At 39.7% G+C, this 24788-nt stretch overlaps 2 protein-coding genes across 3 annotated transcripts; both read right to left on the bottom strand.

Annotated features, from left to right (window-relative positions):
* Positions 1–218: 218 nt before the first annotated feature.
* gtf2h1 (general transcription factor IIH, polypeptide 1) lies at positions 219–15861 on the bottom strand. Of its 2 annotated transcripts, none has more exons than XM_036544108.1 (15): positions 15763–15861; positions 9755–9910; positions 8983–9175; positions 7488–7650; positions 6485–6578; positions 5783–5932; positions 5303–5382; positions 5029–5156; positions 4552–4633; positions 4177–4265; positions 3718–3835; positions 2790–2880; positions 1821–1936; positions 1337–1429; positions 219–1011 (listed from the first exon to the last, which is right to left on the bottom strand). In XM_036544108.1, exons 2-15 carry the CDS (start codon positions 9906–9908, stop codon positions 925–927), a joined length of 1638 nt encoding a protein of 545 aa, XP_036400001.1. In that variant the 5' UTR covers positions 9909–9910; positions 15763–15861; the 3' UTR covers positions 219–924. The 2 variants fall into 2 exon arrangements, with proteins under 2 accessions (XP_036400001.1, XP_036400000.1); XM_036544107.1 differs by lacking the exon at positions 15763–15861 and adding an exon at positions 14684–14817.
* A 3172-nt stretch (positions 15862–19033) lies between these two features.
* LOC118788305 (transmembrane emp24 domain-containing protein 6-like) lies at positions 19034–21843 on the bottom strand. Its single transcript, XM_036544263.1, has 4 exons — positions 21634–21843; positions 20502–20628; positions 19687–19862; positions 19034–19267 (listed from the first exon to the last, which is right to left on the bottom strand). Exons 1-4 carry the CDS (start codon positions 21841–21843, stop codon positions 19034–19036), a joined length of 747 nt encoding a protein of 248 aa, XP_036400156.1.
* Between the last annotated feature and the right edge of the window lie 2945 nt (positions 21844–24788).

A 24788-nucleotide genomic window follows, 5' to 3' on the forward strand; every position in this document is an offset into this window, starting at 1 on the left:
AAACACCAATTCACAATGTTATTCATCCTTTCCCTTCTTGCAATCAGAGTTTCAAAGATCCTGATAAAAGGGCCACAAGACCAGCCCCATCACCTCAGTATTGTCTTTGTCTCTCTCACACACACACACACACACACACACACACACACACACACACACACACACACACACACACACACACACACACACACACACTCACTCACTCACTCACTCACTCACTCATACACCTTTAATAGTAATAGTAACAGTAATTTAAAAATTCACACACACCAATGTCATAACCGTAAATCAAACATTACCGAACACTAACTCCTCATTAAGTAGTCCTGTACTGTAAATACAACAGCTAAAGCAGCAGTATCTCTGTGACTTTCGTTTCAGAATTTTGCCTGCAACTTTACCATGCTGGGCCTTCAGTGCAAAGTAGAGGTCTAATACACCTTTTAAGCTTTGTGTGTGGATGCCATACAGGAACAATGTACCACATACTGGAGATATCTTTACAGTATTGCTTTATTCACTCCCCTTCCCTGCTTTACTTCCAAGAAGTTCAATTCCATACCCAGGCCATGGGCTCAGGAAGTTACAACGCTTTGTCCTCCAAGACCCTCAGCAGTTTTTCTGTACTTTGCACAGATTGTACAGATGACAGCAGTTTGTGCTTTCTACTGACTTACTTTTTGCTTCCTGAGACAAGTAAATTCTTCTCAGTCACTCGTTACCCCACACTGTGGCCTTCATGCACGGCCTCATCAGTGTTCCTGTCCAATTTCAACTTTGTGGGAGAGGACCTAAATAAGTGCCATTCAACAGACAGTGAGGGCGTTGTTGGGGAGGGGGCAGAAAAAAATTCTGTAGTGGCAGCTTGGATATTATTCTCCTGCAGCCATGCAGACAAAGGCCTTGTCCCCAGTTCTCTCGCTCTCAAGTCTTTCTCAGCATATGGCGGTTCTGCCAGGCATGGAACTTGTTGTATGCCATCTGCAGCATTTCCTCCAGGTGCCCTGTTAGCTGTCAAGAGAGGTCAAAAGTTTGCCACCCAGTCTGAGATCCTACCATACCACTGTGCATGATTTTGATCCTACGTTGATGTCGTTTAAGGACAAAATTAGGTTACACTAAGTATATTTTCTAATTTACTAGCTATTCTGAAAATACCAAACTGCAAAAAAGTCCACTACTCAAGTTTAGAGCTCAAAATATTTATCATGCTTCCTAAAACAATTTCAGGATTTTATAGAAAGCCTACAAAGTTAAAATTAAGGCAAGGTTCTGATCCTGAAAACAATGCCAAAATATGGTAACAGGTTAGAGCTGAAGAGCAAGGAGGGCTTACATTTATACTCAAGTGTTGGTGCTGGACCTTTTCCTGGAAAGGGCAGAGCTTAGTCAACTGGAATCTCTCCAGGTTTGACCTCATCTTCACCAACTGTGCGGAGAGGGACAAAAACGCATTTAAAACTTCTGAAGGGATATCATGGCTTTCCTACAACTTATTCCATGGTGTGGCTGCAACTGGTATGATCCACAATGCTTGGCAATTGGCTGTAAGCCCACCGTAAGCCCTCTGGGCCACTGTGGTTATTATTGGTTATATTGGATTTTTGCAAAAGTGTCACACATTCTATACCATACATTCTGTATAGTATTTCTCGCCAACAAGAAACTTGGCAGATGAGATACCTGCTATCCAAAGAAGGGTCACACTTTTCCTATTCTCAAGCTGCAAGCAGCTAAGAGTCTGACATATAGAAAGTGTTTTGCAGGAGCTGTACAATGTGGTGTGGAAATGGTATGGGGGTGTCTGGCGTGAGGGTCACCTTCTCCTCTAAGAAGGGTGTGTTGACAGGGAAACAGGACCAGAAGTGTCGAAGTAGCTCCCCAGCTGCCATGTACAAGTGCTTCAGCTCTGCCTGCACATCAAGGGGTACCATCTCTGCAACAAAGTCACAGTTCTATTATTAGGTCAAAGCATGTGACTTTGGGAAATAAACCTGGGCTGGCAGCATACTGTAATTCATACAACTGTCACACTTCTTGCTATCTGAGAGAATTTAAGAATATCATAACCATTTCCTAAATATAGAAAAACACTTTCCTATGGGTTATTGATCTAATTTTGTTTACAAGGAAAAAAAAAAAAACACAGTAACGTGGGTTCTGTTTTACATATCTGTGGTATTAGCTAGTCCCACTTTGTAACATTATGTATATGTATTTACATTTATTTGTTCAAAATAAACTGCACATTCCCATTTATTGTGGAAATTGACATGGAAAAGGCTGGAAAACAACAAATCCTGCTTTTGAAATTATATATCATTTAATATAATTATAGTAGACTGAACAGCACATTATCTGCTGTTTACAAGAAACTTACTACAAGTTGCATACTAGTTAGCTAGCTTTCATGTGTTTTATATTTCCCATACTGGTCCTGCATGGTGTAGTTGACTAACAATAGCTAAAACAGCACTGATTCTGTAGATTTAAAATATCAATAGTTACTGCTAAGAGAAGTTAGCTTTCACTTTAAATACCAAACGTGTTGCTTCTCACTAGCTACATTTATACTGTTCCCATGCCCACCATTGCTGAACATTCCATTGTTTCTTATGGATATAGTATGAATTGATCTATTGTGTGATGGTTTACCTAACTAGAAATTGCTAACAAGTTGCACTCACCTCAGTTTGTTTCAGCTTGATGGCCAGGTTTACATGGGTAACAGACTAGTCCTTACTCTTGTGAATTTAATAATTTGCTCAGGAAAAGATGAGAATACTCACGATTTATGGCTTGTTGTACCCCAGCGTGCATAAGCACACCCCCTGGGGAAAGGGCAGCAATGGCAGAGCTGGCTGAACTGCTGGAAATCACCTGAGGGGTGGACAGAAAAAGGGATGGGTAAATACATCACTGAGGCACTGTATACAATCTGAAGTTGATTTCGATGTTGAGGTAGCAACTAGATGTGAATTTTTACTTGCAAAAGATGCACACACACAAAACGGCAACAACAAAAGTTGAACTGCATTACATTCAGTGACTACTCCCTCGCTTTAAGTTATAGGCTTTCTATACAACTTACTTAAAGTGATCTTTAAATCAATTATCTGTAATTAACTCTGTATTAAACAATTGACTCATTAATCTCCCTACAGTGATACAGTAACTCGTGCCTGTAGATTAATTTTTCAATTAAATGGATTGTTGTTTTTACATAAATTGATGGGCTCTAATTCTTGAAGGAGTATAAAAACAATCAATTAACTCGTCCAAGGCAAACTGCTTGTTTTTGATGATGGGAGTGGCTCTTTTAGCGTACAAAAAAAATAAACAGCTACAGCCTTTGCAATGAAACTGGACATGGATCCAAACCAAGGTATCGGAGATGGCAAGGTACCTAGCTGGCCAGTCTTTCATTGTGATGTTATGATTTTGCAGCATTAAAAAAAATTCTACAGTTTCACACTACAGTCTCGCAAGTAGATGAAACTGACAATTCGCAATATTACCATTACTACTGTTGCATGCACCTTGTTTCCATTGCTTGTTTTATTTATTTTATCACTGTTGTCCTTACTGGCTTTTGTGTCTTACTTTTTGACTGGCAATAAGGATAAATTGTACTGATTTATTATTATTATTAACAGAGTTAATATAGACCTATAGCTAGTCTCACCTGATTTAGACTTGGACAGTTGACAGCCTCACCTGAATAAGACTGGGTTTGTAGTTGGCCATCTCTTGTTGGATGTAATTGACAGAGTTAATGATGTCCTGGCTGGTGGTGTAGTTCTGGGATTGGACTGGCACTGGACCATGAAAGTACCTAAGAGGCCATGGGGAGTTTTAATGGTTCAGAAACACACACCATATACAAGAGCAGTATCATCATAAATTAGATAATGTACAATGTACCTGGAACCATCATATACATTCAATAACTTAAGTTACCTGTTCCAACCAAAGAAAGAAAACTTTCCTATTGATTCTGATCAGACATTAAAAAATAGCATATGCCAGCTTCAACCAATATGGGGTCATAAACCCTCACTCGTTACTACTCCATTGACTCCAATACTAATGCCGTATTACTATCGAGTTGTACTATGTGATACATTTCAACACTCGCAGGTGTAAAAAGAAAATGGACAAAGTATGAGGCCCTACCTGTCAGATTTTTTCAGGTTCAAAGTGACAGTTTTCTGCCTGTTTTCCCTCTCTAGGTCCTCGTATTCAATGGCCTCTTGCAACTTCACCTAGAAAACAGCATGACCATGGGAAACCACCCTAGAACCCAAGCTAATGTAAAGTCCTCAAAAGGTTATGACAATGTAGCAGCAATACAATGTTAGGTTAGCTGGGGTGCAGCTGGGTTGGCTGAGGTTGCCTCCATTACAATTACACAAGAATTAGAACTCAATGTGAACATTATCAAAGCACTGCAGTAAAAATGTGAAAATCCCTAGTATACAAGGGATACAAGAAGAGGAGAGAAATGTAAAAAGAGAACTGTAGATTTAAGGACAAGGACATGACTCATACCTTCTTTATGGGTGGCTTGAAGTAGTCAGAGTCCCTTGAATTCCCATCCACACTGCTGGTTTCACTGGCCTGGTCAGCATCCCTGAAAATAAGCGCAGAACAAGATAAACGTGTTGCATTTGAAGGCAAAGCAGTCCGGTTAGTTTGGTCCTCTCTTTCACTTCGTCACGAGTCTTTCTCTGAAACAACCCATTCTGCAGTTTGTAGAGCACTGCCCCTCTTTCTCTTCAGAATGGGAACCCAAAAAAGGGGTGACAAACTTATGGCTGGTAATCTAAACTATAGACCACAGAAAAATGACAGATGTTAGACCAAGTGGTCTGGTCTCTACCAGTCTTCTCTCTGACTGTCACCCCTCTCCCACCCCACTGTGTTCTTTCTATGTGCACACCATAAAACGTGCTCTCGCCTAAATCCTTCTATCGCCAGGTCTCTTACTTCTCCCTATGGTTGCATTTATTCACCCTGCATACTCACTGTTTGCGCAATCCAGCTGCCAGCACCATGGCACTATGATGGTTGAATCGCTTGATGATCGCAGAGTTGCTGTTTTCCTTTACCTTGTTGGTGTTTGAGGTTGAAGGTGCCACAGCAGCCCCATAACCCTGCAATGGAAGACGACCACACTCTGTGTAAATCAGTACATCATAACAGCCTTACAATGGCGATGATCACATACACTCATTTACTCTATAAATGGATAAAAGAACAAAGCTGAATAATACATATCATAAGAAGGTCACACTCTCACCTCATCAAGCGACTTGTCCTCAAGAGACAGCAGGTTCACTAGTGGGTTCTTCACGCCCTGAACAACCATAGTCTTCAAGCCTGCAGCACACAGACAACCTAATTTAACCTTAAAGCTCTTCTTGAAAATGTGACTGCATTATATGTATTATTACCTAAACTACAGTCAAGACTGACTCTGGTCTGCATTGGTTATGTCAGAAAATAAAAAAGATAAGCTTTTGGACAATCTGCACATACTATGAATTGTTTGGAGTTAATATGTCGAGAAGAGCACAAAGATTAGGACCTGTGGATCAGTGCCTGCGTGCATGTTCTGCACATCATTAATTGTCTGTGCCAATCTGAAGGTGATCAGAGGGCTTTTTAGTGACAATCTACTGTTTTAATTGAATGAAGTGGAAAATTTTGAGCATTCACTGGGTAAGCCCATTTTCTTAGCTGCTTTTGGGGTGTAACTTTCCTTTTAAACCACCTTTACCTTTCTCATCCTGCTTGGCACACTCAGAGAAGAGATCCTGCAGACCGGTGCTGATCCGGTCTCGGTGGAAGTAGTGGGACTGAAAGAAGCGGGTCCAGAACTCTTTCTCTGTCAGGTTGTGGGGCACATTCTCAGCGTATTTTTGTTTGACTAGGAAGAAAGCACAGAATTAGAATGCCAGTGACACAGCAAGGGTCCACAGACAGCTTAGCATGCACCAAAAGACATAAACTGCACAGGAGGGCAAGAATTCAGCAGATTTTCCAGTGCTCTTTCACCAACACTAAAACACAGTGATGTTCTTGATTTAATTCAGTGTGATTAAGTCACAGGTTAGAAGTACTCCTTGGAAAAAGGACATAGTCAAAACTGTTTTCACACAAGGACATCAAATTAAACAGATTTCATACTTTGAATGATGAAATGTATCAACTCAAACTGGGATGATGATATTACATATTTGAATTTGAAAATACACTGCATGAGAACATCAAACTGAATTCAGTAGAAATTAATAGTTACACCAAAGTGTATTAAAACTGCCCTTGGCAAAAAACCAATATATATATTGAGAATATTATCTATAGTTCAAAGCTGTGGATCAGCACGTAACATTATTTTTCACATAAAATTTTTAAAAACTTTTCCTGAGAGTCTCCAGCTGACAGTAATAAGGTTTCCACCAAGGGTGCTTTATCTTACCTGCAGGGTATGTTCTGAAGATGGATTCAATGATGTCTGCGGTGAGGTTGTATCTCAACCCATTGCAGCCGTCTGTCTGAGGCCTGATGTCTGCCTGTAGCCCACAGAAAAATGACATACCACTTAGGGGACCAGACAATACGCAGTTCTGCTTACCAGCCACTTATGATGCTTTACTTTCTGTAGCTGCAGTCGCTATGTCTCTTTACTCAGTTTTTTTAATGTGTGTGACTGTGTGTGTGAAGTAATGAACATTCAGCATTTTGACACCTCATGAGGACTGTTTCCTAAGCACAAGAATGAACTTCAAGGCTTAAGGAATTTCACAAATGTCTTCATGAAGAGAAAAAAATGCACTACAAACCTCTTTGAAATCACAGTTTACAGCAAAAATGTACAGAACCGTAAAGAGGTGAAAAAGACTTATTTATTAGTGCCAATGTCATTGTGTATGAAAGCTACACCTAAACAAAGAGAGAGGAAAACTTGTAAAAGAAAAATGTTCAATGGCAAACTGTGGGTAAGAAAGGCATACTGTATTGTATAGTTAGGGTCCAGGTTTTAGTTTTTATTTTTCCAAAAAAAAAAAATAAAAAAAAGTATAAAATTTTGAGTTTATTTTGACATGAAACTATGGTTGCATGAAAAGCCTAAAGTCAGTATCATGGAATCAGTTTTTTTCCCAGTAGCATGGTAAGTTTAAATTTCTCCAGTAGATGGCACTAAATGGCTGCATTAATCAGACAAATGGTGAGTTTTACCCGCTGGTGCATGAGAACATACAGGTAAAAATCTGAGAAAATAAAGCATGATGGACCCTAAATTTGGGTCAGAAAATCAGTGAAAAAAGAATAGCGTGAAAACTGGTAAAAAACAAAAACCCTGGATCCTAATTAGCACTTCACTGACTGACAGTGCCAGATTTTGTGAACTCTGCCCAGTTTTTGTGACCTAATGAGATCCTCTGCAAAAAAAAATGTGTCCAGCCATTACTGGGGCTTACCAGGAATGCTGCAGATATGCCCACTTCCTGCTTGCTGCCAGAAAGGGGGTGGTCCAGAGTATTCATGCTCAGCCGATTGGCCCAGAACTCTTCAGCGCTGATCACCTGACTAACCACGAGGTCCTTGTACAGCTGGAACAATACCGGGTCTTCCTGAAGCATTCTGGGAGTAGAGAACACACAAGTTTTAACATCTGAAACTCTCACTCAAACCATGACAAAAGTCATGGTCAAGTCATCCGAGTACATACAGGCTACTTCCAGTTAAGAAGTAGCTTGAAGAGTCCAAGCAAGATATAGGGCGAGACAGCAATAGTGGCCTGCACTAAAGCCACAAACAATTACATAACTTGATGGCTAAAACAAGAATATTAAAATAATATGTGTTGGTTCCATATTGTTGTTTTGACAGAGCTGGCAAAATTGAGTAAACTATTCAAAATTTAACCCTTGCTCTTGCAGGTACACTCCCAAGTTATCTGTCAATTTCATTGTCTATTTATGCATGTCTATACTTATATATTATAAATTTATATTTAAATTAGTGGCTCTCATCAGTGAGTGACATTTCAGACTAGGGTCTAAAAAATTGCAGGGGAACACAGACCCCTAAATTATAATACTTAATTTTCTTAGAAAGGTGTATTCAATTTACTTCTTTACCATTTTCTTTTTTCTTGATCCATTTCCTTTGCTTACCTCTGTGTGAGATTTGATTTGGATTAAAGTTTGCATAATACAACTCTACAGAAGGGAGGTAACAAATCAGTCAATTTAAGGGCTATCAGTCACCTGTCAACAGTATCGCCTGTCAACAGTATCGTTCAAAAAGAAAGGTGTTGCAGTGCGTTCCAACCAGGAAATTATTTACAGGTACATCCCTACTTTTTAGTAAAATTATTTTCAGACCAGACGGCCTGCAGTTGACAATCATCTTGACTTCATAAAGTCTCCTCACTGAAAAGAAAAGGATGTTCTTATTTGCTGTTGCTAATGTCTAAGGGACACTAAGTGAAACATGGGCTTTTTCATCTGAAGAGAAACTTTTTGGATGCAAAATTTATAAAAGTGCTTAATAAAAAAGTTGACAGCACTATCTTCTAGAAAAATTATAAAGATATGGTGGGGCAACTGCTGGGTAGTCAGGGAAAGCCATCATCATCTAACTCCAGACAACAGCACAGAAGACTGGCTGGTCCTAAGTGGTTCCATCTGTCAGGCATTTGCTTTGAATGCAGGCTGAGACCTAGGGCCCAGTTAGAAATAGGCAGTGTGTTTGTTGAATATGACCAGGATCCCACAGCACAATAGTTAGATCTATGAAGAGAGAGGACCAGTGCAGTATCAGATCGAGCTCGACCTATCAGAATCATTCTGGCTATGAATAATTCTATCCATATAGCTACCTACCTTTCTTATAGTGTTGGCTGCCGTATGCTACGTATACCATTGTTCTTGTTACTTTATTCAACTGATTTCAATAGAAGGACCTCACCGGTTCTTTTCTTCCAGCTCCTTGTTGGCTTTCTTTTTGAACTTGGGCAGCAACTGCTGTAGCAATTCCTTGGTAGCATCGCGGTCCCGCAGGGCATTGCTTTCACTGGCAAAGTGGAATGTGGTGCTCTCGCCTGTGTGGAGGACCAGCTGAAGCTGGATCTTGGCCTTCCCATCTGGGCTGATCTTCTGACCTGTTCAGGTGCACGTGGGGTGCAGTAGGCATGTTATAAGACCTATAACTCAATCCATCACCTAGAATAATACTGCCCCTTGTTGACCATACCCAGGATCTCTGCTTACATCATCATGCAGCACCCACAAATACTGCCACTGCTGCTGGCATCAGCTTGAACATTAAGTGTCCATAACCAAGACCAAAATCAAATTACCAGATAATTTGTTTTGTATGCCTAACCGCAAAGATTACATCCTGCAATATACATTTCTTCAAAGAACCTTTAAGGCATACACAAATCTGTTTCACTCCAGTTTCATAATTATTCCACTCATTATGCTTCATTAGTTTGGTATCCTTTGTAATTAGTCCTCATGAATATCTCAGTAACTCAAGGAGTGTGTTTTTAATATATTTTATTCCCAAATTTTCAGATAGCAATAAACCCAACTGAACTGAATAAAGAATGAAAAATAAACAAATGCTGGAGGTGCAAACATGAGAGTATGTCTGAATAACAGAGCAAGCATATGTTCTGCACCTGTATATGCGTCTCCTCCTGTAATGATACTGTAAACGAAAAGGCTGCACTCACATCGGATGTCGGCATACAAGTGGCTGACAGTAAACCGGTCCTTTCCGTCAGGACCCCAGGCGATCCTCTCTGCCATAAGGTACAGTGTGCCATCCTGCTTCTTCTGCCGCACCTTCTTCACCACCAGCAGCACCTCCTCTGACGATGCTGACATAGCTGAAGAGAAAGGGACTTAGCTGCTTACCACAACACAATCACATATCTCAATACCACACGATAACACAGCATCAGAACCTGACAAAACCACACTCGCTTAATGCAGAGGGCGAGAGGACGGCAGCCACATACAATTGCCCAAACAGATAGACTCCACAAGACTCAGTCTCCAGTTCTCAAATCTGTTACTCATTCTTTCGCATTTCATTTTTCTTGTTTGCTTTTCATTGATCAAGTGTGCTTGCACAGGGTTCACAAGGAATGCCTCATTGTAGCCTATATGATGATTTATAGATTCAGATTTATAAATCTGTGCAGTGGCTCAATATGCACTGTTGTGTATATGCCCAAAGCCGTGTCTTATTTAGCTAGGACTGGCCAGTCTGTATTAACAATGGATGCCCCTGCCCCCCAATTTCTGTATTTCAGCCTCATTTGTATCGATTAAGCTAGGCTGGGCCGAATAGCACATTTCATTTTTTTTAAGTGTTTGTTGATAATGTGTAATGCAGACTATATAAAAGTGATTTACCTCGATCCGTACAACTGCAAAAGGTGTTTATTTGTGACATGACAGCCTACGCATACACTGGCCTTCATAATTTCAAAGCACCTGCTTTCTATAAACCCTATCCTGGCCAAAACATTCATTCTCACGAGGACTGGATACTGAGAACCAGTGCTTTAATTGCACTGGTACCAACTGGAGTTGCACCAACTAAAAAGAATCACATTGCAGTTTTCAGTGCCTCTTATTGATGCTGCAATGTTAATACACAGATATAATCAGATAGTCATTCTGTGTGAAAATTGGACAAAATGATATTTTGTATTTCCCTGGACATCAGTACACAGAAAGATCTTTTGGAAGAAGTATTTTATACACTTGAATTTCATGTCTAAAAGTATTATTGAGAAATGAGCAAAAGGTGACATTTTTTGCATTTTGGCCATATGCTGGGTACGCGGTATGCGAGATACTAACTTGTTCTATACATGCCACAAATACAGTCTTGGTGACATTTTAAACCTCAAAGAAATGATAATATTGCTCTGAATTATAATATTTGGCACAAAGTAAATGTACTCAGCTTATATAATTATGAAAAAAATAGTATTACGAAAGTACCATCTTGAAATTTCATTTTTAATATGTTGTATGGACTGTTTTGTACAAATGCAGAAATTTTCTGAGTGAGAATTTCTCAATTTCTGAGAGTTATGACAAGCTGTATGCAGGGGATGTATGTAGGGACAGCAGTGTGGTATTGTTCATTCACATCTTTTTTATTTGTTCATATGAACCACTTACACACAACAAAGACAATACACAGATTCAAAAGATGTTGCTATAGCTCATGTGAGTCATATTATTCTTCATGTAGGCCTAGTTTAGTACCCTTGAATCTAGTCTTTTGTTGGGTAATTAGCATACTCGAGCCATTCTTTGGAACGTTTGACACACTCAAGTCAAGTCATTCTTCATGTAGCTGGGCGAATAAGTTGTAACCTATCATTCTATTTATCAGATTAGACACTGAACTTATCACTATTCATAAAGACTATATATGTACATTTAAAAGTCTGAATGTGTTATCCAAACAAGGTAAACGCTTTACAAACACCACACAATCTGTCATTTTTGGGAAAGAACTGAAGATAATTTGAGCACATAATACCACAGACAACTTTGCCATGGTTTGGTGTTATGGCCTATTATTTAGGGTGTGCTACACCCAGGTCCGCAGGATGCACAACTTCTTTGGGCTAAAAAAAAAAAAAAAATCAGACACTAGGATGTGTGCATTAATTGTTTAAGTGTTTTTACCTCTGACTAGGCTGCTTAGCAAGGATGATTACCTTAACTGAGGTGTGATTCATCATGACATTCAATTCAATTCACAATAAAGATCTGTTCAAAAAGAATGAATCACTTGCAAACTACACATTACAAACATTTATCTCATTTCACTTGCTATAGGTAGTTTAAGGTCACAATAAAGAGTCACCCCAGACCAGGTTTCACAAAGACCATCATTATGTCATACAAAGCAGAGAAGCCCATGTTAGAACCTTGCCTGTATTGTAGGCCTACATCCTAAATGCACAAGGTCCTAGCCCACAATTTTTTGTGCAAAGCAGAGATGTAGTCTGCGTAAAAAAACACACCTGCATTGCATTCAGATGCAAAACACCACGACATGTGCATTGGTGTCAGGGGGCGTCTTATTGATCTAAATACACTTTTGGTCTTGTTGGATAGGCTAACTAACTAGATAAACTTAGTAGGTTGACCAGCTAATTCACCTTAGTCCAACTGCCCAAGCAAGTAGAGACAAGACCCCTTACTTGATGATAATGTGTCAAATCATCAGCATGTAATGTGAACAACCCACATTGTGTCCACTCCAATAGAAAATCTGCAGTTGATTAACCAGCTAGCTAGGCAACTAGCCAGCCAACCAGCCAGCTGCCCTGCATAATAATACTAACATTCGGAAACCTGTCAGTCACTTGCTGCTTCCAATCATTGGCATGATTGTACAGTGCACAGTTCATTGGAATGTATATCACGTCTGGGGACTTGCATTTGAAATCCCTGAGGATGACAGAACGGTGGCCCAATCACCCTTTCAAGCTGGGTGGGAAAGTAAAACCAAGCAGTCACTTCATCATACCTCAAATCATCAGCATGCAATCCTCTACAATTAACAATATACATGGTAGACACAGGCTAATGGGTGGCTACTTCGACTGATAAAACATCTGAGGATGACAGTAGTTGATTAACCAGCAAGCTAGCTAGTTGGCCAGACTTAAACTGAATAAAAACAAGATGCAAAAATAAATCTCAGGCGTACATATTGTCTTGCTTGACACCTGTTTTTTCTGAAAGTGATTTGCAGAGAACGGGCGTGGAATACAGTGAAAACCAAGGTTTATTTCAATCTGCTTACCTACTGGTCACTTTTGGGAAATTGGCTCAAGCCAATCAGGTTCACAAATTCCAAAAATCTAGTTGTATCTGGTTATATTAAATAGTCTTGACCTTGCTGTAGGCCTTCTTACATTGCAACTTGTAACACTGTTAGTAGCATAACTTTAACATCCGAAATTCATTAAGACTTTTAAGTCAGACTTTAATGCCAGCAACTATAACTATATGCACAGCCAATAATTGATTCATAACATTTGTGACATAAATTACATGTATTGTCACTTTCTAATAACTGCTTGAGTCACTAACATGAAAGCATACTGGCCCAGTTTTCCAGACCCACATTAAGCTCACCTCTAGACTAAAAATCACTTTGAATAAAAATCTTCATTCAAAATTATTCACAGACCAGAGGTTGGCTTAACCCATAAGTAATACTGTCTTACTAATAAATGAAATGTAACTAACATTGAACTAAGTCATTAAATTACATTGCAAAGGCTCTTTTTTCTCTTCATTAAGGGAAAAGACTATAAATGCTGTTAATAAAACAGACTGTCATACCTGACAATCTGCGTTTTTAAAACCATCAGATTTTATTGTCATGTTTTACAGTCAATGTGTAACTGAAGCGATATTTAACAACCTAAGATGATCTGTTAAGCTAGCTAGTGCAATATGTTCAGCTCATTTCCTTTTGCCATCATTATTAAAGGCAAAAAGGCTGGTGGGCACATCAGCCAGCATCAGGGAGTGAACAACAGGAAGTTATTTTCTGGCAGCTGCCTGAGCCTCTCCATCACCTCAGTAAGTGAAGTGACTAATTCCTACTGACTATGAATGATCGAAAACGACTACACTGACAACCTAGTGACACCCTGTGGTGGAGCAGGAACAGACATTTTGGGGATATTTTGCAAGATTTTGCGGCAAGGGCAATATTTCACGTTTGAGACTCTTGACCGCGGTATGATGGAAAACTAATGGCTTAATTACTGTTAAAATTAGTCAATTTTCAATAAAACTACCCCCGACGATATTTTCCCGATGGATCATATTTTTGTTCATATTTAACCAAGGAATAAATTTGGTGAGCACTACAAGTGGGACAATCTTTCTCATGATTTTCTGTGGGACAATGTATGGTGTTCAACTTGTAAATGGGAAAGATTTAACATGGTCCAGTTCATTTCAAGGCAGTGCAACTCCCATGCTGACGTTCCTACGGATAACATAACATAATTCGATGTGCATTCATACTGAGGCTGTCAAGTTAACTAAAGCGTTGAATGCATGCTTTAACTACAATTTAACAACAAAAGCCAGCATTATGTAGCTGGCTCACTTGTGGGACGAACTTGTGGCAGAGGACATCGCTATAATGTATCACCTACAAACAGTAAATGTTAATACAATATTGTTGCCGAGCTAGATAGCTATCTATATGGGATACTCAACTTCAAACACAGGAGAGCACGTTCATTTAAATACGTGACACATTCTGATAGCTACCTAGCTAGCTAGATGGATGTTAGGTAGCTCGGTTGCTACCAAGCAAAACACTCTCTGAAAATCTAGAATCTCAAAAGGTTATTACTTCATCCTATGACCAACTGCATAGCTACACATCAGGCTAACGTTTGTCAAGTCTGTGTAATTCAAACAACCTTAGAGAGTGACCTGGCTAATATTAGCTAGCGACAACTAACTGAGTTGTTACCAGTTAGCTAGCTACCATGCTCTACACAGTGGACTGACACACAATAACTCACAACAGAAGAAACAGATAGCTAAATTGCTGCCTTAGCTATCAACGGCATTGTCGCTGGTGATACCTTTGTAGTTGCCGTGGCGATGGAATAATCTATACAAGTCCGACGGTTCAGCAACAACTTTCCGTTAATTTCTCATAAAACAAAAGTACAACTCGCCCGCTGCTGCTGCCGCCGCGTACCGCTCCTTCAGCTACTCCTGCCGATTGTCACAGTTAAATCAAACCGGAGGGAAACAAGGAAAACGTGCAACACTGGCCAGTGTGCGCTATATATTACATATATAACCGAGTATATTACGTTAATAAGCACCAAAATGTTATCAACGTACAAAACCGGAATGTTACGTACGCTTACGATGTTCTGTACAAGTCCATAACGCTTTCAAAAGTATCCAAACGAAGCTAGGTAGCACTGAACCGTTTGGGCCACATTAACGTTACTTCAAACAGACTCAATAAGCACTATTTCAAGGCAGACCTGACCAATATTTCTTATATGCGTTTGTATAATTTTTTCCTGCCATATTCATGTTTGATGCCGTTTTTTATTTATTTATTTTTTTTTGTTTTTTTGGTCATTTGTTTTTTAAATAAGTAATTTAATTTATTTTGGTTGACTACGTTATGGCTACAATAATAATATGCGCATGAATTGGCGTACTGTTAACACTGAGGACAGTGGCAGTTTTCATTCACCAGGGCCTTTATATATGATTTTTTTTCTAGGATACAATATATGTTTCCTTGATCTTATAAAGCTATCTGAGTAATTCACGATTAATTATTTTCCTGAAAAAGAAAAAAAAAGATAGCAAACGATGGCAATGCCTGTCAACCTTATTTGCTATTTAGCTAGCTAACTGTTTGCTGGCTAACAACCCAGCACTCAATTTTCAGTGCTTTATCAATTTTGCAAAATGGTTGGAAACATGTCAACTAGCTAGCAAATAAGAGTAATTCATATTGGCTAGCTACTAAACTCAGAGTTCAGTCCATTTCAGTGGCTATATGGCTAGCAAGCAAAGTAGACTAGATAAGAAGCTAGATAATACGCTTAAAATACAGTGAGTCACGCCGAAGCTAGCTTCTAAAGCATGTTGCTATCGGATGGCTTTACTTCCTGTTTGTAACAAAACTCACCAAAATGTGTTTACAGTTGCATTAAATGGAGAGAATTTATCTGATTCAAGTGGATTGCGGTCACTTTCCACCCCCCATTTTCAACTTTAGCTCTTTGTGCAAGACTTCAGTGGCTAAATAACTGCCTCCAAACGCAGACTCCCGAGCTTTAACGGGTGGGCGGGGAAATCTTTTGCAGAAACCAACATGGCGACGACTGCGCCGGGGCCAACATGTATTGACTATGGAGGAGAAACTGCATTGGTTTTTCTAGTGAACGAATAAATTCAAATTTGTAGTGTCCAACTCATTCACTGTAAATACAAGATTATAATATAAACTATTCATAATAGTTATTCATTTTTGGATATATTTATTATTCCATTTTGGTGCGTTTCTAGGCACAGTGCAGAAAAGATGTGTCAATTCCCTTGACTTGATGAAAAATACTGCATTCAGATTTAGTCATTTAGCAAATGCTCTCACCCAGAGCAGTTACAAAAGTGCACAAAAAAGGTTAGGCTAAGAGCAGACCAATAAATAATAAAAGTCATTATCCAGCATTCTGCAAAGTGCCATAGTAGGTGCAAGAGGCAGTTTGAGGATAGGCTATGGTGCTTTTAACTAGAAAGTGTATTTTAGGATGTAGTATGAATGATCAGATTGTGGATTAGAATTAAGATGCAGTTTGAACAGATGAGTCATCAGTCTCTGGCAGAAGATGGACAATGCTGGCTGTCCTGGCTGTTGTAGGGAGCTTGCGCCACCATTGGGGGTGGGTGTGGGGTGGGGGGCAAAAGTAAATCAGAGATGTGCCCTAGAGGGCAGAGAATTTCAGGAAGTAATGGCAAGGTGACAAGAGATTGTAGAGTAGAGTGGTCTGGCAGGAGATCATGGTTTGACAATAGACTGAAGCGATTTGTATTTTATTTCGGTCACAACTGGTAACCAGAGGAGGGAAATGATGATACATTTGGGGGGATTGGCAAGTAGAGTTGTAGTTGCCCAGTCTGGATAGCAAAAGGGCCAGGACAATGAGCTGAGTAGCATAAGAAGTGAGAAATGGGTGGAAGTTGCAGATATTGTACAGAAAGAGTCAACAACTCAAGATAACTGATGTCATGTTTTGAGTAAAGGACAGTCAACCTACATCCTTGGCAGTCTGGGATACTGAAACCATTGTGTTATCAAGGGTGGAGGGGGAACCTGTGGCAGATATATAGAATAACTCAGATTTGGCAAGATTGATTTTTAACAGTTGACTTACCCCCAACCCAAAATATTACTCAGACTCAGGTCAGGGTACCCATTTCCACAGCCATAGACTATCATTTTTTGTTGTGTTTGTTTTTATCCAAGGTAGCTAATTTATTACACTAATAGGTGGCCTGGTGACACCTACTGGTGAAGCAGGAACATACATTTTCAGGAAATTCTGTAAGAATCTGCAGCAAGAGTAATATTCTACAGATGAAGTCAGTTTCCAAATATGAGCCCATTTTCTGCTAACAATTTCTTTAATCTTAGAATTGCAGAAAATGTTATACCTCAGTATTACTAGACACTTCTTTCATGTTTTCTGTTTTGGGTGTAGGGAGAGCAAGTATTGGTCTACTCACCTCAAAACAGAGCTTTAGTTTGTGTACTTACTTAGCCCAAATGAGGATAACCATAGTTTGTGTTTCTAGGTGGATATTTTTGTGTTTTGTTTTCCTGCGTTTCTTTGTTTTGGTGGAGTAAATGCTTTGGTCTGACAGCCTATCTCATCCTGGCCATGGCTTTACCTGTAATCCAGTCTTTTGCCTACTAATCTCCATGACACTTTCAGTTCAGCCTTTCTTCTACCTATGTCACCTCAGACAAGTTCCTCTCAACACTGCAGCCACTCTGCCACTCTTGCCACCTCAGACACATTAGTAATTGTAGTACTGTAGCAGTCTTCTAAATGAATCAGATCCAACCATTATGGGACCTGATGCACTCCCACTCTAAAGCACTCTTAAAAATCAGCACTCTTAAAAATCAGTTGGAGTCTGCTTTTATGGGACCTATTTACCACTGTTATATAGTCATCTTTCTTAAACTTACACATCATGCTGTTTTTCATTGACTTTTCCTTTTTTGGGGGGCAGCTTTTTCTCATTTAAGTGCACTACATCCAGGACTGTTGAACGAAACAGGTAATACAGCTGCTGCTGCCTATTTGAGACTATGGTAACATTATTATACAACTAAGACTCAACCATGTGCACTGTGTTTGGAGATTTGAGTCAGTTCATATGTGCTTTATGATGTTGACCTTGAATGTTATCTTTATTATATTTGATATGCTTTATCCTTACCCAGAATCACTTGGAAAATGAGATGGGATAAAACCCCTTTAAATGCACCATCAGTAGTGTCATTTCATTTTAACTGCCACTGTGATGACAGAAGAAGACAAAATGGCTTAAGCTGTCATGGTATTAGAAGAATTGAAGGTGTTCACAAGGTTGTAAAGGTTGCTCATGTCTGCACATAATTACATCCATTTGTGATAAGATGATCTTTTTTTTATAAGAAATGCCTAAATGCATTTTCCTAAATGATTGTGATCAAATGCAGCCAAGTATTCATCTAAACAATTCTTTACAAATCAGGCCCCTGGTGTGAGCATATATTACCTCTCTAACCTTATTGATAACAACAGGTGATAGACAACCTCTTCATTAGGAAATGGAATGCAAAATCATGACCATTGACACTGCATTCCCCACAAAGCATTACAATGTGAGCGTTAATTTCACAAAAGCACTTTGCAGCATCATTTTTGCATTGAAATGTCGTGTGCTTGCACTGAGAGGTGGTTGTTGAGGGCACCATGCCCAGTGTGCAACGCTGACATGAAAATGCCCCTTTTCACAGGACCACACCCTCATTTGTGCCAGACATCCCCTCTTCTACCTCACAGCTGCAGTGCTGTGACCTTTGAAGAAGTAAATGATCAATTTGCCATAAGCGGAGCATTTTTTCACAGCATGAATTCAGCAACTCACTTGTTGCTTTAGAGTACCACTTGCTTGTGCCAGTACAAAAGGCACTCAAAGCATAACAAAAAAAGACAATAAATGACATACCAGCAGCTGAAGGTTTAATTTCCATTCACAATTATGTCTGAGGAAATCACATTAAGATCCATGGACAAGTTAATTATAAATATGAAAGCCAGCTGATCATGAGAGGACTGAGCAGTGTTCAACTGGGACAAGAACAGGTACATATGAGACTGTCCCAAATGGCATAGGGTTGGGACTCAGCAGCGGGGCTTGTTGGTCTCTGTGGTTGTGCTGGTACGGAAGAGCCTCTTGAGGAAGAAGAGCTGCAGGTATCCTGCTGTGATTATGGCCATGCTTTGAGCAGCAGACCACCAGGTCACATATTTGGAGTTGGAGAGAAGCAGGTAATAGTCTGCAGCTTTCCTCATGCGTCCAAAGTTATAATTCCGCCAAATGTGGAATGTATTTCCCTGTAGCTTGTTAGCACTGTCCTAGAAAGCAATGGTGACCTTTAGTGGTTAGTGTACTGTCACTGTAAATGATAACAGACATTAAATGTTCTGAACATAAAGCTTTGATGTGGTAATCATCTCATATATGTGCCATTGAAATATGCATGGGTATTTTTTCTCAGCAAGCCTAGCAGGGCAATGGGTTGCTGAGGATGTCCCATGGATGGGCAACGGTTTGCGGAGTGGGGATTGAGAAACACTGCTCTACATTGTTGAGTTGGGATACTCTGAATACCATGTATACAGAAATATTAGCAGTGGTTGTATGTCATGGCTAGGGCCCTACTTTGGCTTTCACACCCAGTCATTTTGTGATACCAGACCATTCATGATCCAATTTATAAATGTAAACAAGGTAGATCTGGTGTTTGTTGCTAATTACTGAAACCAATGCCTACCTCAATGGTGAACAGGGTGTCATTTAGATGTTTCCTGGCCTCTTCTTTTTTCTTCTCCTCCTCCACCTTCTGTTTCTGTGTATCCTCTGCACCCTTGTAGTACACACCAAAGTTGATGAAGACCTGCATGCTGCCAAAACGGTTGTGGAAGTTGCTGAGGCACATCTGATAAAAACCTGGTGTTAGGGAATAAGGAAGTGTGAAAACAGGAACATTAACTTGGAACAACCATGGAAGAGGGTAATACATTTTATGTTAACATTTTCAATACAGAATTTAGACAACAATGTTTGTGATTTTTCATTATGGAACCCTGTTTTGGAATTGCCAAATGCCCATCTCATCATGACAACATCTGCACTCATGTGAGATGATTACAGTCCTCTGACACTAACACATCTAACAGCTATTTCCTTACACTACAGGTCAGACGGTGCACTACAATGGAGTGAACCCTTATTGGGTGATAAGTGCTACTCCACTGATGTCATCTGAGCAGCTTGCAGGTTTCTGATGAATTGCAGGGTGCTGGAGGGAAGTGAGGGGAATACTTGGGGAATCCAGTTTTTGAATGTATCGTATTATTATCGATATATACGAGAAAGGAAAACTGCACCCAATACAATTCATAATTTTCGTTTAATTTCATTTTGAATTCTTTGGCTTTTGCCCAAGGTAACCATATCAAGATAGAATAAAAGAACATCTTAATCTCTGAGAACCAGCCTCATTACTTTTGACCATACATTTCCTTTGACACACTGACCCACCTCAAATCTATAGTAAGATTGGGCCTTGATAGTCTAGAACTCTACCTGTCTCCTCAGTCTGGAAGTTGATTTGACCAGTAGCATCATCTGTTGAGGCCACCAGGAGCCCCGCTGGGGAGTTGACATTGACTGATAGGTGCCTGGCATTAGCCACGCCTGTTACCCACTGTACCTGTTGAGACACACGTGAGGGGCTTTATCGACTACAAACTTTTTTTGTAGTTCTGTAACCAAGTCCTTGACAACTGATATATGTTACAAGCTCCAAGTTACATTTTGACAGTCATCCTGCTGGCTTTATCACCCCAAAGAGCCTATGGTACAGGGGAGGTGGATAAGTGGTAAATATAGGAAACCTATGTCTATATTATGTGTGAACCTGTGTGCGTGTGTGCATAGTAATGTAACCTCATCTACATCCAAGTGCACAAAAAATGATCTTCCTTGGATATATGATAATATCTATGATTGCCTACCTTCATCATTTTAGTCCTTTCATTGTTTTTAGTTGAGTAAATTTAGTCTTTCAACTGTTTTAGTTATTTTAAAGTTCTGGAGCGGTTAGTTCTTCTAGGCTGGTTATTTCCATCAGTTTCCCGGGTGCAGACTGCTATGTAACATACCCTCCTATCTTACATTATTATAATCATAAACGCACATGTGTGGATTTCCATAAATTTGCAATGCTCTGTGATTTTACCCCCTTTCCTCCCTATTTGGAATATCCAATCATGGCTACAACTTCTGCTAACAATCCAGGATATCAGCTTCCACTTTCTTTTCACAATGCAGTCCCCATGCCAGGCTTGCACAGACATGAACTGAAGGAGGACAGTTCATGCACAGTTTTTATACAGGGAGACTGTGGACATCTGATTGACAACAGTTGATTGGTGTGTGATGAGATGATGATGAGTCAAACCCTGACTGACCTACCTACCTCCATCCCTGGCAGAAGAGAACCAATTTGTTCCATTGCTGAGGGCACCCGATCATTGTTGGCTGATGAATGTGCAGACAAATTTCATGTTCATGTATTTCCATAAGCAACTTCTCACAGTCTTTCAGACCTGAGAAACATGCTTTGTTTGCAGTTTAGATTTTCATTTGGAATCTATCTATATCTTAAATGTTTGGATTCCTAGCACCTCAGCATCAAAGATAAATGATCACTTACCATATAGGTTAAGTAGAACTGCTCACCATGGTGTGCAAAGTGCCAGAAGCACTCCAGTCCAGCAGCAGGCAGCACAATGGCAAAGTCATACTGATCAGACCCCCAGAATAGCTCCTGATCCCCAGCAATAACATTGGGGTCAGTCGGCTGCCCCAAAAGCCCTTGCCCTAACAGAAGCAGGAGCACAGAGTAGCACAATGTGTCTTGCATGGTCTACACTCATGCAGATAAACTAACGATGAGGGAAAGAACAGCTGCAGAATCATACTCCTGGCATTGAGTTGAGAGCTGGGAAATAATTAACTGCTGTTTTTACTACAACAGCTCCTTTGATCTACTGATTACCTGTGCTGTGGGAAAGGCTTGGCCATTACACAAATGGTAGAACGTATTGACAGCTCAGTTTTAGATGGCAAAGGCATGAGCAACAATAAGGAGACTTGCCACCTTGCAAGTATGATGATGAGGATGAGTTGTGACAATTCTCTCATAAACTCATAGCAATGCACATGTGGAAGAACAGTCATTTACTGCTAAAGGAATAGGCAGAGATCTTGCATATATATAGAAAATACACAGCAAATACTGAGAACGTTGGCTTTTCACCTATAGGTACATTTTATTCTTTCTAACATTAATAATAGCATCACCTGATCCAGGGGCATATGCTGGGTGCCCCAGACTCGAAATCCCACTTGTCATTACCTTGGGAATGGAAAATTGTTGGTTTTCAGATAACAGTAAATCTCAAGGTTTCTAAGCAAAAGGCAGAGTTCCCATCAGAAAAGTATGGTACTCTGAATGATTTTCCCAGTCAAAAAAATTACTTCTCAAGCAATGTCTATAATAAGTTAATGAGGAGTTCAGTGTTTATAGTTACAACTGATCTTGCTGACAAAAGCCAAAGACATACCACAACTGAGAGTGTTGATGGACAATTTACCATCAGCAGCATGTTACCTGCTAGATTTAAATCAGCATGATTGGGAATGTGTAGCCAGTGCTGGGGCCACATGCTTGCTTGCTGGCTGGTACTGAGTTATCTAGTTAGCCTGTACAAGAAATTAGCTAGCTAACTGACCTAGCTGCATAACTAGTAGCTGGAAAAATGGGTAGATAGACAGGTGACTGGCATGTGGCTCTTGTCAGCACAGAAATGATAGATTAAAATACCTGCAGCTGTCCATAAATAGCAAAGGCACCTGACCATAGTACATAGTAGGCCACACACTACAGCTTCAGCTTTCTTGTGTAATTGTCCTGGACATATGTGTGCAAAAACACACGTGAAACCTTGGGTGGGGTATACACAGCAGATGCAGCCCCAGGGAAACTAGAGCCTGCATTTAAAGGAATACAATGGTAGCCATCATTACCATTACAGTAAGTAATGATTTGGAGTTGGGGTTGGAGTTATTTTTGAGAAAAAAGGCTGCCTTTCAGAACAGTATGAGAACAGCTCAAATGACTGTTTGTTTTATACTACTATGCTGGTACAGGACAATGTTGAGTTAAAGGAGATGTTTGATAAGGGGTTTATGGCTACTACTTGGAGTACAGACATTGGGCCAGATTTACCATTTATCCATATAAACAATCATGTGCATAATTTGTCAGTAATTTATGCAACAAAATGGTGTAACAGTTCCTGTCCAATCTTTATCTCCAAAAATATACATATAAGGAGATATAGAACTAACAATAAAGAAAAAGTTAGTCTTGCAATGATGTGGATAGAGTTGAATAGGTAGGTGGGCATGCTTCAGTTTTTGCTAATTTCGTGGTCTACTTCAGGCACTGCTTAAAAGCTTCATAAAAATTTAGTTAGGTGTCTCTGCCTGAGTAAGACTGGTAAAAATACTTTTCTTAATAGTACCCATAGCTCAATCAACCCCCCAAAATTTAAAGGAATCTGCTGACTCCCATCGTGACCATTTGCACTGTTCGTTCAGGCGGAGACGCTCGTTATTTTTTCCTATTTAACCCTGACCTTCTCACACTCAAGCACAACTATACATTCTCTGTTGTGTCTTCAATGCTCAGCTATCTCTCATTCCTCACATTCTTTGATACTGCTGCCCTAAACTGAACTGAAATCCCCTTTTTGCCTTTAGAGCCTGAGATATAGCTACATGGGCTGAGTAAGTTCCTAGGAGCTGGCCTCTCTGTACAGCGTTACCTTGTGGATCCACTACCACCTATGCCATCTTGGGAATGCCATCTGTGTTAAGACAGAAATAAATAATAACAAAAATAATTACAATACATTGGTTCAATAATATTGAGGAAGGACCAGGGCCCTATTTATCAACCATCTCAAAGCAGGAAATAGGTTCTGAGTGACCAAAAATTCAGACAGTGACTTCAACTTCGTCCGACTCGTACTCCTAAGAGTAGAAGCTTTTTAATCAAGATGCTTTTGACCTTGGCAGGTATTTAGGAGTCTTCACAATTTTACCTAACCCATTACAAGCTGCTGACAGGTGGCTACATCAAGGCAGCATTTTTCGAGAGAGTACAAACATTTCGCTAACACTATATGGCCAAAAGTATGTAGACACCTGACCATCACGCCTATATGAGCTATATACCCATATATTTTACATCCCATTCCAAAACCATGGGCATTAATATGGAGTTGCCCATATGACCTCATGAGACATTGTTGCTCCTTCTGTATGAAGAATGTCAACACTTACTGCGTTAATATAAATAATTTAAACTTTGTTTCTTGGCAACAGTTTTTATTTGAAAACAATTTCATCCCTGTAGGATGTCATCTACTCTGATAAGGAATACCTCAAAAACCTGATGACTGATGGTATCGTTGCCACAACTGCTTGCAGGTACAAAGCTCAAGGACAACAGCTGACAACACACAGAACATTTACGTTGCATTTCATTCTTTATATCAATATATGGCAGTGTAGGAAACCCATAAATTAAATATTTCACATGTCAACTATGCCACCCATTGTGTTCATAAGATCCCATTTAGTGTTGTGGAAATGGGAGTTAGGAGGCAGAGGACTGCACAACTTACATATTGACTTATCTCTTTAAATCTTTAAATAAGTTTAAATTCTCTCAAAATCTCTAACATAAATGATACACACTGATGCACATAGGATAAAAACATAAATTAGAAAAAGAAA

This window comes from Megalops cyprinoides, chromosome 13 (genome assembly GCF_013368585.1).
Source record: "Megalops cyprinoides isolate fMegCyp1 chromosome 13, fMegCyp1.pri, whole genome shotgun sequence".
In the NCBI taxonomy this organism is placed as follows: Eukaryota; Metazoa; Chordata; class Actinopteri; order Elopiformes; family Megalopidae; genus Megalops; species Megalops cyprinoides.

Coding starts and splice junctions, on each gene's coding strand:
- gtf2h1 (XM_036544108.1), bottom strand. CDS start 9,908: ATGTCAGCATCGTCAGAGGAGGTGCTGCTGGTGGTGAAGAAGGTGCGG. Junction 6,579..7,487: donor GCATATCTGCAGCATTCCTG/GTAAGCCCCAGT, acceptor TGTGGGCTACAG/GCAGACATCAGGCCTCAGAC. Junction 2,881..3,717: donor ACAAACCCAGTCTTATTCAG/GTGAGGCTGTCA, acceptor TCCACCCCTCAG/GTGATTTCCAGCAGTTCAGC.
- LOC118788305 (XM_036544263.1), bottom strand. CDS start 21,843: ATGCAAGACACATTGTGCTACTCTGTGCTCCTGCTTCTGTTAGGGCAA. Junction 20,629..21,633: donor AGTTCTACTTAACCTATATG/GTAAGTGATCAT, acceptor GTGTCTCAACAG/GTACAGTGGGTAACAGGCGT. Junction 19,268..19,686: donor ACACCCTGTTCACCATTGAG/GTAGGCATTGGT, acceptor ATTGCTTTCTAG/GACAGTGCTAACAAGCTACA.